The sequence below is a fragment of the Balearica regulorum genome, chromosome 7, assembly GCF_011004875.1.
Source record: "Balearica regulorum gibbericeps isolate bBalReg1 chromosome 7, bBalReg1.pri, whole genome shotgun sequence".
Taxonomy (NCBI): Eukaryota; Metazoa; Chordata; class Aves; order Gruiformes; family Gruidae; genus Balearica; species Balearica regulorum.
In genome coordinates this window covers 3,447,300-3,460,654 of record NC_046190.1, presented here as the reverse complement: position 1 = coordinate 3,460,654, position 13,355 = coordinate 3,447,300, and the positions used below count along the sequence as shown (strand labels likewise).

At 44.4% G+C, this 13,355-nt stretch overlaps 1 protein-coding gene across 1 annotated transcript in view; it reads right to left on the bottom strand.

The window, feature by feature from the left end:
• ADAM12 (ADAM metallopeptidase domain 12) overlaps positions 1-10,555 on the bottom strand; it is a 183,669-nt gene extending 173,114 nt beyond the window's left edge. The window contains exon 1 of the mRNA XM_075757648.1: positions 10,294-10,555. Coding sequence (XP_075613763.1) covers positions 10,294-10,411 — 118 coding nt within the window. The 5' untranslated portion in view covers positions 10,412-10,555. The remainder of the gene's footprint in view (positions 1-10,293) is intronic.
• Positions 10,556-13,355: the final 2,800 nt, after the last annotated feature.

Genomic DNA, 13,355 nt, shown 5'->3' with positions numbered 1-13,355 from the left:
ATACGTCTTGGTGTTTATCTTGCCAGTGCTGATATATTCATAGATGGCAAGAGTAGAAAGTGGCTATACGTAAAGGTAGATTGGATCGCAATACACAACTTCTGAGCAAAGAGGATCACATTCAGCTTTTGTGCATCAAGGAAAAACAATTAAAAAATCAACTTTCTTTAAATGGAAATTGTTAACATTAGCACTCAGACTACATCATGCCAAAACCAAAAGTGTCCACTATCCAACTATCTGGCCAAGGACTGGGGATGTGTGCTCCCAGTTCTCTGTTCCACTCCATCTTCCAGCAAAAGCCCAAACATTACCCAAGCTAAACATTATCCAGGCACAGATCTTGCTGAAACTATCTTCTAGAATGGTACCCATTCTGTCTGCGACAGGAAAAATAACAAATTGTCACTTATTAATATAACAAAAATGCAAATTATAATTATATCTGATAATAAATATGAAAATGCTGCAAAATGAACCAGCACAAGATTTACAGCGCATAATGGCAAAAAGAAAGCCCAGTAACTTGCATAGGGTCAAATAAGCAATAGCTTGCCTTAAAGTCAACCATCCGTCCTTCTTAACTTTTACACTAACCACCATCTGAAAACAGAGCCACCCTCTCAAAGAAAGGACAAAAATCAGAGACTCCACCAGACTGATAAGGCACTTCCCATTAGCCCACTAACAGCACTTAGCCAGCTTTAAAAAAGACAGGACATAACATGCTGGACTCTGCCCTCATCTGTATGTAAGCACAAAAATCTGGGGAAGATTTGACTGTGCATAAAATAAAAATCTTATCTCTTGCAGTAAAGCTTTTATTCATTCAAAATCATAAATCATTTTTCCAACTAACCTTTGCACATCTAAGCAGTATGTTGATTCTCTCTACAAAATCTAGTAAAATTAGTCCTTTCATGGCCTGCCTAGAAAATAATTATTTTTTTTAAAAAAAAAAAAAAGCAACCCACCTAACTATACACAAAGTTTTACTTGTTTTCTCACTCCTCCCCCCATTCCCAAACCCAAGACCTCAGGCATTTAAGCACAAGCAGCTTTTGAAAAACTACTAATTCCATGGATCTTCTTGGGCTTCAGTCTTGTCTTTTCTTTCACATTGCAAAATTACAACTCGTACAAAATTTTTAAAACATCAAAAACCAGGAAGGGTCTTCGATAAGCCTGAGGACCGGCAACAGCCAGATGACTCCACACATTCCTGAATTTAATTTTCTGTTCTTTCTGCTTCTAATAATGAAAAAAAAAGATCCTCTCTACAGCTTGACAGGTCTGTCAACTTTGAACTGATCTGTGTGTGACTTGTCCACTTGGTCTTTCACACTAAGCAGCTTCCCGAGCACTGACTGCTTGGATGAGAAATAGGAGTCTGAGACGCACTGGTCCCCTTTAACTAAACAGTCTTAAAAACATGCTTTTTAATATTTCAGTTTTATAATTCTAAGAACTATCCCCTGTCATCACTTGTTCTTGCATGAGTTATTCCCTTCCTAAATCTAATTCCGCCGATGAAATAATCTGCGAGAGGGAACAGCCCTCCCACCCTTCCCCCACAAAATCCCGTAAACTCCATGGAAAAAGTCATGTGTTCAACATTTTAATATGGACATGGGTGCGAAAGCTTAAATTTGAAGGTAACTTGCTGTTCTTCTCCACCAAAGGCTCTGCGGTCAGTGTCACTGCGCGACCAGCTGAACAAACTAATGACACATTTTAGGGCAAAAAATAGAGAGAGAGAGAGGGGAAAAAAAGAAAAATAAAATGTTCATTGTGGAACATACCCCCTAAGCAGTTGGATCATCTTAATCTTCAAGCTTCTGTAATACAACTGTTGGAAGGCTCTAAGTCTGCGCACAATAAAGTGCTTTATTCAGGGAACCATATGACTCCATCAGTTATTCAAGCACATGTTTGGCACAGATTGAAAGTGAAAAGCATAGCTAAGTCAAATATTTCAAAACTGAACTTGTCTTTCTAACACACATGGTTTATATATTGGTGTAATATCTATATAACTTTTCAGTTCTCATATACGGTAATGTCATGGCTAAAGTACAAAATGATGTCTGCTGCACTAGGCAGCATCGCGCTTCTTGGGAGTTAACACATGCCAAAAAGCCATTTACTAGAAAATTAAAAGGGAAATATCACACTTGACAGGTCCTCAAGAAAACTGTAAAAATAGCTTTTGTTCATTCTTTTTCTTGAATACCTATTTCTCGAATCAGGATGCTACACCATTCTTCACTAGAGAGCTGCGCTGTAACAAATCCAGGACAGCCAGTTCCTTCCTCATCATGCGCCCGAGATCGGTCCCCTCTGTTTGCAGATGAAATATTGCTCGTCATACAGAGTTACTCCTGCTGATGCAAATGCGATTAAAGCAATCTTGGGAGAGCACAGTGTGATTAAAGCATAAGTAATGCGAGAAGGATTTGGGCTCTCATTATACAAAATACATATTGAAATGCACTCAAGGAAAGAAGCCAGTATATCTCAATATCCTCCCTGTTCTCGAGAACAAAATGTGACAAGTGGAGTTTTGAGAACAACATTTGCCATTGACTGCAGGAGGGGGCAGGAAGACGGCAGAACATTTCAAATAGTGAAAACCAAGCTTTATTACCGTGTATAGAATATATACATATACTATATTTGGGAAACAGCTGTCCAGCCTCATTTGTGACGTTGTTATGTTTGACTGAGGAATTACTATTCAGGACCAGTCCAAAGACAGAATTGTCTTTTTGTCCTAGAAGAGAACATTTCAAAATATGAGAGAAATAAAGCAGCAAAGCCGAAGCATTGAACTGGAGGGCATTTCGGCACACCAGGCGATGGGTATGTACTGAGAGGATCCCCCCACGGAAAAGCTCAGCGCTTGGAGTTCACAGAAAAGGACAAGTTGTAAATACAAGATTCAAACCCAAAGCAGCTTTGAAAAATAAGTGACACGACGGCTTAGGAGAACTTCTGTCCTCTTGCTGCAAATCCTGGTTTAAAGTTGCTTCTTTTCCTAGTCCTGGGGCACACCATATAAATTGACCCAGTCATTCTTTCTCATGAAAACAAGCAGGACAGGACTAATAAAAGGCGAAAAATAGCGAGGGTTGCCTTTCCCGCAGGTATTTCCAGGATGCCGTAGCGAAGGATGTTGTATCTTAACTCAGCATCACCCCAGCACCATCCCAGCATAGGCACTACTGGGGCATCTCTGCTTCTCCCTAAACTACTGCTCCTTCCCCAAAGGATCCCAGTCCCAGAGATTCTCATTTTGATTATAAACTCAGCCTTGCACCCTTCAGCATCAGCGAGGCACCACCTAACAAAAACACTTGAGTAGAGAAATAATAACCCGTGCTTTACGAGCACAGGCACCACTAATCCATAGAGCCCCAGTGCCAAAGAAAGAAGTACTGACTATATTCACTTTTCAGCAATGAGTCCACATGATTACACCAAAGTCCAGACCCACAGTTCCTCTCCATTGTCTCCCCTCCAAGCCCTCGAGAAAGGCTCCTTTCCACTGACTAAAGTTCAAAACTACTCCCCAAAACACAATTTCCTTCCGGTCTTTTAAAAGGTATAGTACAATCTTTTTCTCCAATGATTTACCAGCCTCCCCCACGGAGTACGAGGAATCCTTAGCATAGCTGTAGTGAGGGATGTTCCTCCCCATACACAACCACCAGTGAAAAAACCTACCGAGTGGGAGTTTGAGTAGTGCTCGTCACATGCACACAAACCATTCATTCAGATGTTCTCTGGGAAATCACACTGAAAACACAGCAAATCCAGCTGAAGCAAATTTCAGCATTAATTTAGGTAAAAATGCTTGGGAAACGATTCGTAGTTCTTTCCCAAGCCCAGCAAATGAGCTCCTGGGCTGGGGAGTTAATATCCATCATGCGTTTTTGTTTGTGCGGGGAATACCTGCTACTCGCATTACACAACAGCAGAAAAAGAAAAATTAACTGCACCTGTACTAACATAAGCTGTCACTGAAGTCTGCCTTCCTATTTCTTGAATCATGAATGAACAGCAAACTTAGAGGTACTTAATGTTCTTGAAGCCACCTATCCTGCTCGGTTTTATGTCTGTGACCTTACAACAAATGTCGCCATAAGCACTGGATCAGTCCATAACTCCTGACTTTCACAGGCTTCTTCAGGAGATGAGCTACAGGAGTAATGCACATTTATTTTTATTGTTTCCTCGGGGCAGGGAGAGCACCCAGGATATCTTCCCAGGTCACTAACACAGCTTTGCTCATCTAACCTATACATCCTCTGATCCTGTCAGGCAGCTTTTAAATGAATAGCACAGAACATCAGCACCAGGTTGTACAAAGGAGTCAGATCCATGAAGGTGAGACAATTTATCCCAACCGAGGATCAGACCCACAAACAAGGAACACACACAACACAAAATAAATAGACAAGCTCCTTCTTTCTAAAGTGTGAAGATTTCTTCTGCAACGACCCTGCACTGTCCCCTCAACCACCAGTGTTTACCCAAAGTGTCTCTTCAGTGGGGCACATTTTCCTCACTTAAGAGCCAACAGATGAAGAAATAAATAATATTTCACTTGGAATGCTTACCTCACACTTTAAAATCTCTGTCAAAATGCAAGAGCAGTTTTTAGCCTGGATACAGTTTTATGATCTCCAATTCAAAAAGGAACGTGGCTCAGAAGTGAGCCGCCGCATCCTTCCCTATAAGCTGCAGAGGCCACATTTTATTTTCAGCTATAGCTCTGTCACTGCAGTGCTCTCGATGGCAGAAAAGGAATGTAATAGAGACCTAAATAATCTGGACTGAATAGGTCTCTTCATGTCTCCCAATTGTTGAGGTAACAGAGGATGTTCAGCACATTACCATGGCTGCATACAGACAGCACTGCTGAATCAAGGTACTGGTGATGCTCAGCTCCACGCATGGTCAGGCCCATATGCTCACCTTATGAAATGTAGCATTATGACAAAGTCCAGATTTGTGGGTTTTTTTTTTTTTTTTTTTTTTTTTTTTACATGACTACATCAAAACACAATCCCATAACACTTGGATTCAGAGAAGTTTATATTTTAATATATTCTTTCAAAGGTAAGCAGTCACACGAGGTTTATTTCTCTTGCTTGATCAGCTGTTTTCAGAATTAGAAAACATTAAATAAAAGCAAGAAAACAGCAGACTTTCACCATTGTCAGAAGAAGGTTTTTCACTTAATGCATATGACATATACTGTTAGACTGTATTTGTAGGGACTGACATGGTTCCTCTTAACAAATATCTCAGAATAAACTAGTTAAAGAGTCTTTTGTGCCAAATTCTGCATCCAGCTTTTTACGCCTTGCTGTGTGTTATCCAGCGTGGTTAACAGGCCATGAAACATTTCACTTCTTGGCTTATTAGATCATATATTTTGGACAAGAAAGAATGTGTTCATCTAACCAACGGTTTCATCATGTTGATCTTGCAAATGGACAAGCCTCCGCCCCAATCTACCAAATATTTCTCATCCTAACTCCAAGTCATGGAAAGCAGAAAACTCATTTATATAGGGTGTAAAAAATTAATGATACAACATGAAGTGATTGAACAGAAGAGTCAGCATTTCTGATTAGATGACGCAGTTGATCAAATCACTTTCTGAAACACCGATGCCAACATCACACTAGGTACCCATGTAGTCTCGAACTCTTAAGCGATGCTAAAAAGAGAAGGGTCAACATCCTGGAGCAGGGGTCTCCTAAGAAACAATACCTTCTCTCAGTTAGCATGATCCTTTTCTCAAAGAGATAAAAATTTAATGAAGTAGAAGCATTTTGCTCCGTGTTAGCCAGAAACAAAAGAGATTGTCCTTTTGGGCTGCACCGTCCCATCAAGAATCAGCTGCAATCCTCTAACAGGCGTTACTCAAGCCATGGATTTTTAATTTAGTCTGTCACAGATTTGCCCTGGAGACTCAGCAGAGTCTAAGAGAAGCCCCTGCAGGTGTGATTTTAGGCCTTTAGTAGTACAAAATTTTGGAGATGATGCATTTTTGTCCTAGGAGTAACCTGAAAGCCACTTGAAATGCAAGTACAATGTCCATGCAACACGAAGAACAAAATCTGAGATGATGTAGAGTAAAATACCGAAGCTTGTAGAGGAAGAAAAAGCCATCAGAAAAAGGGATTAGATAAAAAAATCTCTCCGATATGAAGAGCATGAAGGGCCTGGCATCCTAAGCAGGACTGGATGCTGCGTGAGATGCAGAGCTGGGGAGAGCCTGCTGGTGCAGCAGAGCCTGGCCATGTACCAGCGTTTCAGAGCCAACTGCAGACACCCTAGAAATGTCACCTCTTGCTTTATAAATCTGACAGCAAAAGTCAAGACAAACCCCACCCCCTCAGCCCTCAAAGACGCAGTCTCCAAAAGTCAGGCTCTCGGACTTGGCAGAAGCTGGGCTGCTAAAACACCCTGGATGTGGACGTGCGGGCTGCTCCGCCGCCCCGCGCTGCCCGCATCCTGCCGCCTGCCTGCCAAACGCAGCGTGCCGCTCACCATTCGCATGCAACACCGCAGCCCTGGAGCGCAAACGGTGCTGCCCAAAAGGATGCACATGAATGCTAATAAAATGAAGCCCAGCTGGACTCCTTGGACAATTTGCACTGGCAACGTGAGATATGTTAGAAACATAGGGACTGCTAGCAATAAATCTGTCAGGATTAGGATATGTGAGGTCTGAACAAGGCTGGTGGAGGACCAAATAAGCATTTACATGAATTCAGCCTTTTTAAAACTGAATTTCGTGATCAATGGCTGACAGCCTGAGTGGAAGCACCAGACAAACAGAGCCCTGATCCACTGCAGTCACTCACATGGCATTAGAAAAGTGCCACCGGGGCAGCCTCCGCACTGCGAGCAGGATGAAAAGCCGCCCAAAACGCAGCCTGTCAATCATTAGTTCAAGGATGCTCTTTGCGGCTGGACGGAGACCTTTCCAAAAATCTCAAGGAAAGCAAGAGATGAGAAGCCCGACAAAACACCAGCGAACAGCCCAGCAGCTCCCCAGCGAGCAGGAGAGTTAACGATGCGAACATGATTTGAAGAATGGGCATAATATCCTCAGCTGGTGTATTTTGGCATGGATCTGTGGAGCCCCACGGACAGTGACAGCTCATGCCAGGCTATCTGCAGGGGACCTGATAGGGATAATCGTCAGACAAGAAGGTGATTATACACAGACCGTAAATATCTGCCACAAATGCTGGAACAGTTTGAAAGAAGACAGTGTTTGAAAGTGAGCTCTAAAACAGAGTGCGTCGGAGAGATCGGGTTTAAAGTGAGAGACAAGGAAAGATTTCTTCTTCTGTAATTTATTTCCATTACAATCAGTAACAAAAATAAAGTCTGACAGAAAAGTTATTTTAATTGAAGGTAAAGAATTTTGGACTGCAATTTTAGGATTTTCGTTTTTTCTGCTGTTCTTCCAGCTAACACCTAAATATCTAAAAGAGATGTAAGAGTTTCCCCACGCACACTAATTTGGAGTTTAACTTCATGCACCATCACTTTCACTGTCTGCACTGCAGATACAGGAAGGCCTTGACTCTGCAAAAAAGCTTATACAGATGTAGATTTTAAGGCATTTGACTAAATCTCTAAGATTAGACCTAGATATCATCCTCCACCAGGATAGCAAGGCTAATTGTGCTTTGTTGAGGCCGGCACTTCAGTTGGTTTTCCTTTTTGTCCATGAGGTCCTTTAACCAGAAACCAAGAGCTAGCAATACTGAAAACTGGAAATGGCAATAGTAAAACCATAAAAATTGGAAAGGAAACTCATATTAAAAGTGAGCGGCAAGGCTACTTTTAAGCCATCTAGCTCATAACCTGGTAATTCCTGTTTAATATTAGAGTTGTTACTTGGGCAGTCCCACATTATGCACGTCTCCTGCCTTTTAAAACAATCACATTTCAAAGCCAGTTTTCAAGGCGTGTCGTAACTTAAACTCGTCTTTATCACTGAGCGCGTGTTTATGTAAAAATGAGGATGTCCTGGCGGCACCTCAGATCACTAACGCCGGGCCCAGAGCAGTCGCAGCACTAAAGCCAGCTGAGGTGGAAGTTGCAAAGCTTCAAAACGCCCAGTCGAGACGCGTGCCAGCACAGCTAAGAGGACTTTTCGTCACCGGGCAGCTTCGCCGGGTCTAGAAGCACGCGGCTGTAACTTTCAGCACCTCTGTGACCAAGAAAGCAGCACATGCTCTGGCAAAGCTAAAGCTGTTCTCTACTTTGACAGGGAAAAAAATGGAATTAAAGGAGAGGATGCTCGCTGAGCACTCTGGCTGCAGATGCAAAAGAGCAAGTTATAGACGTGTTACGGAAAGCAGAGGAGTAGGAGAGCCATAGCAAGGCAAACCCAAAATCCAGCTGAGCTGCAAGGGTCAGCAAGCACCACTGTTGCTCAGGCTTAGACATCTAAAGATGGGCACCATAAAGATGAGCAGCGGACACAAACTTTACAGAGAGCTTAATTCATCAGTGCAAACATAACCTTAAAGCTTCGACTTGGCTCTGAGGGAATCCCAAAACACAGGTGACAGGATTTCCACCACCACATACCGTTCCTTTCTCTCATCCGTCTGCTGGATCTAAGTCACCTACAGTTTGCCCTCTTGTTTTCTTGTAGGCACAACTACTTTGGGGAATGTTTATTTCTGCATTTCTGTCATATGCGAATGCTTGAAGCATCTTACCTCAAACTTTCCTGGATGCGTTAGCCACGTTTACCCTCGGTCTTAGCGCACCTCCAAAAGACGGAGGGGCCTGGCAAGCCCCAGGGGCTCAGAGAAGGGGTACGCGCTGCCTGCACCCAAACCAACCAGCCCTCGACCCACGCAAAGGGAACAGCCACAGGGGAACCGGGCACTTATTTCTCCTCATCTACCTGAGAATTTCTGCAGCCTTTATTCCCAATATGCTGATTTGGTGTAAACACAAACGTTGAGGAAGAGAAATCAAGACCCCTCACAAAGACAAAGCAAAGCTTCAACCTCTGTTAATTCATTCAGATAAAACCTAGGTGCTCGATTAAATGCAACAACTTGCTCTGTCTGCCCTAGGATTTCAATGCGCTGGCTAACACGGGATAAAGTATAGCTCTATCTTTCTCTTAGCAAGTCCAGAGCCAAAGTCCCAGTGAAAGTCACTGTGCATAAATTTGGAGACAAGCAAACATTTACAAAGTTTAAAGTTACAATGAAAAAAAAAAAAAGACCCAAGACAAGAGTTTGTAGTAACACGTAGGGACACACACTCTTCAGCGCTGTTACGTATATTTAGACGAGAGAATCTCCCTTCCTCGCTCACATAAAATATGCATTGTCAGCTGCTGCTTAATGAAGAGGACAGGGCCTGGGCCCTCCAGTGATTCCTGAATAAGCCCCAGACTTGCCGTACAAAAAGACAAGTCACTTTTTCTAGGCTCTTCCCCCATGAGGAACACGGATACCACAGAGCCAGCACTGCAAAACATCGTTAAAACCAAAGCCACCGATCCCCAACTTGTGCTCGCTTTGAATGACCGTAGTGGCAAGTAAACTTTTTACCCAGCAAGGACGCTTTTAGCATCACTATTCGGCTTTTTCAGGCAATTCTTCCCGGCTGGAAGCTGAGCCCAAACCCTGACACTACTCCCAAATCCCGCGTCCAGCCCCAGCCCGCGGGTGGCTGTTGGCAGGGGACCCTTAGGGGATAACTGCTCCGCGGGCCCTGCCTGCCGCAGCGGGGACCCCGCAGGGCACCCCCTTCCCCGGGGGTCCCCGGCACCAGACCCACCCCGGCGGGACCTGGGGGGGGGGGGGGGGGGTGCAAAGCGGAGCTTTTCCGCTAACGGCTTGGAAGTCCTCACGCCGCGGAGCGGGAGTTCCGCGGCCGCAGCCGGCGTGGCTCCGCGTATCCCCGGCCGGGCCGCCCGCACCGTGTGTTCCCCCCCACCCACCCACCCACCGCGGAGCCGCCGCCGCCGTCCCGCAGCGCGGAGCGGAGCGGGGGAGGCCGGGGGGGGGGGGGGGAGCAGCGCGGGGAGAAGCGCGGCGGGGGGCGCAAAGTCCGCGCCGGCAGCGGCCGGGAAAGCGGCCCCCGCGCAGCCGAGTGAGTGCTGCTGGGTGCGCTCACTTTGGTACAGTGCTCTGGTGCTCGTCCCCGTAAAATGGAGCGTAGGGTGAGGGTATTTCAGGAAAAAAAAAAAAAAGAAAAAAGTATATCTATGTATGATTAACTTACCTTGAGCTCTGGGTGATGCTAAAAAGAGCCAGCTGAGGCTCAGCAGCAGCATGGAAATCTGGGCTGGGGGGTGCGGAGGAGGGAAACGCTGCTGCTCTGCATGGAGACGCTTTGACATCTTAGCCCAGACTGAGGGAGACAAACTTTCATCAGCTGGGGCTGGAGAGCAGCACCATAATATACAGTTACAGAGAGGAGCGAGCTGGGACTCAGGATGTGAGAGATTTCCTGCATGCAGTTAACTCCAAAACCCCTCCTGCTCCTGAATGAGCTGCTGATGAGTTGGGCTCTGCTTTCTAAGGGGGGAAAAAAAAAAAAAAAAAAAAAAAAAAGTGGTTTTGGTGGTTGTGGGTTTTTTTTTTTTTGTTTTTAAAGAGGTTTGGATTTTTTTATTTCTTTTTTGGCAAGGACAATTCTGTTGACCGTTGCAGTAACAGCAGCCTGTCCGTGCTGGCCTGCGCTCCTTACCATGGAACAAATGAGCTCCGCGGCCGCCCCTCCGCGGGGTCCTACCGCCCGCCGCCGCGCAGGCAGCGCCGAGCACCGCGCGGGTCCGGGGGGCTCTGGGGTCCCCCCGGCTGCCAAGGTTTCCCCGTTTCTGCTGCACACACAGCCCTGGCTACTTCCTCTGGAAAGTCATCTGCATACGTTAGAGCTCAGGGATTATTTATTGGGTTTATAATTATTTCGGAGTTGTTTCTGGTGCCTCCAACTTAGTTCATATTGTGGGGTTTTTAAAGAGAAAAGAAAAGAAAAGAAAACAAAACAAAAACCCAACACACCCACAGAGTTGCCAGATGCATTTTTTAAAATCTTCCTCATTCGAATGAGTATTACTGACTGTCTGGGAGAATAACCAAATACAGATTATCTATTCCTTAACGTACCACCAAAATACATATAATGCCCACATGTTGTGCAGAATGCTGTAGAGCAGTAGAAAGAAAGAACCTAATCCTGTAAATCCCCACAGACTTTTATTGTGCAGTTTTATTTTTAATTTCTTAAGATTCTTCCCAAATCTCACCATTTGGATATCGATACTTAATTCTGCAGATTGGCCCCATGTCCCTGGTGCATGAAACAGTTGGCAAAACTGGCCTAATATGTTTCTGTACATCAGCAGGCACTGCACCATGCAATCCCACTTAAAAATTGATTTTGGAACCACAGATTTGGGTCTGTCCTGGAGCAGAGGCTGGTACCTATTCACGGTGATCCGGACTATGCCTTTCCCCAGCTCAGAGGATAAATGAGCCAGCAGAAACTCAGTGGGTGCAAAAGGCTGCGGTCCCCAAGCTGGAGCCGTGCACCATGCCCACTTCGTGCGGCTGAGGGCACCTCTGAACCACCCCGGTGGGCAGCAGTCACATCCCCAGGAGAGCAGTGGCAGTGTCAGGTCATCTCAGCACAAATACACCTGGAAAAGAGCTGGGATCAGGAAGCACGTGCAGAAAGGCCTCTTAGCGGCTGCTTTTCTTCACAGGTAAAAAGTTTGTTTTCTCCCCTTACCCCTCTGCCCAAAACTAGACCCATGGACTCACCTCCAGCTGCCCTGAATTTTGACCTCTATCTACACTTACCCCTCCTGTCTCACCTCAGCAGCACACATTTGCTTCATCATTCCCATTCCCAGAAAGACCCTATCCTTGCAAGGAGTCGAGGAGTATCCTATGTATAACTTTAAATATCCAAACACTAAATGTTCCCTAGTCACCCATTATCAATTACATTTTAACAGCTAAAGTAGCAACATTTCATCCCTTAAAACAAAAACTAATGAACTCTACTGACTATCTCATTAAGGGTGTACGTGCTCCGCACAGCACATTGGTTAAAAATGTTAAAATTAAAACGGATGATTCGTTTGTGGAAGGCCACCATAAAAGTCATTTAGACATTTTTATTCTTTGAAGCTATTTTCCCCATTAAAAAAAAAAAAAAAAATCAGTCAAAGGGAACTAAAGACTTCTACATTGAGTTTTGGTAATCCCACATGGCTTTTCACTTAAATGGTAGTATTTTTATTTTGAGTAACAATATTCACTAACGGAGAATGTACAGCCAATTATATCTTGGTCATTCACTAGCATGGATGAACTAGATATTAGCAGAGTTCCTCCTCCCCAAAACTTAACCAGAAAGGAACATTTGATTTTACCATAGTAATTTTATGTGCTTGAAGTTGATAAATCGATAGTTTATCACAAAAGAGCCCAGAATATTTTATGAATGACATCCATGTAGGAATGCTACTGAATTACAGTTACCTCTTGCTCTGGAGAACAACAGTACGATTTCACAGCAGTCTCAAAACTCTTTTGGAAAAAAAAACCCTCAAGGAAAGGGGAAGTTAATCTGAAGTGCCCCTGCCTCACTGCTCTGTGCGTAAGAGAGGCCAAACCTTGACTTTTAATTTCTCATGTCAAACCACCTCCCACAATTAGTTTTACGAGGCTTGGTTTATCCACTTCAGAAGAACAAGGCTGAGTTTCCCTGCAGGAAATGAAAATTGCATCCAGGTTGTGTGGCTGCTTCAAAGGGGGCCACAATCCCGATTCTCCAGGTTATTCCTGCAGGCGATGGCTCTCCATCCATCCTTCCCAGCTTTGTTCTTTAGCACTGTCAGAGGAAGAGGAATAGGGGTGTTCTGTGCCTCACTGCTTCTGGGACTTTCTTTACCTTTGTATCTTTTTGCTCCTGCTTCTTTATGCTCCCCCTCCCCCCTTCATTTTTGTTCTCCTTATCTTCCTTGCTCTATGTATTTAGTTTTTCTCTACTTCAACCACAATTAGCTTTTCTTTCCAAAGAGTGCACTCCACTCTGTGCTACTTTAGGGCTATCCTGCAATAACAGCAGCATATGAACAGCTAAATAGCCTTTTCGCTCTTCATTATTACCTCCTTGGGAAAGGAAAACCTAACACATTGATGTTTCTTCTCTATTGCTATAGATAGAGGGTGGCATATGCTGGTAGTTTAGTTTGCACTTGGCTGTAAGCCTCAGCCTCTGCTCTGCAGGAAAAGCAAGCCAGCCACTACCTTCAAAGGGAAGAGCGGGGA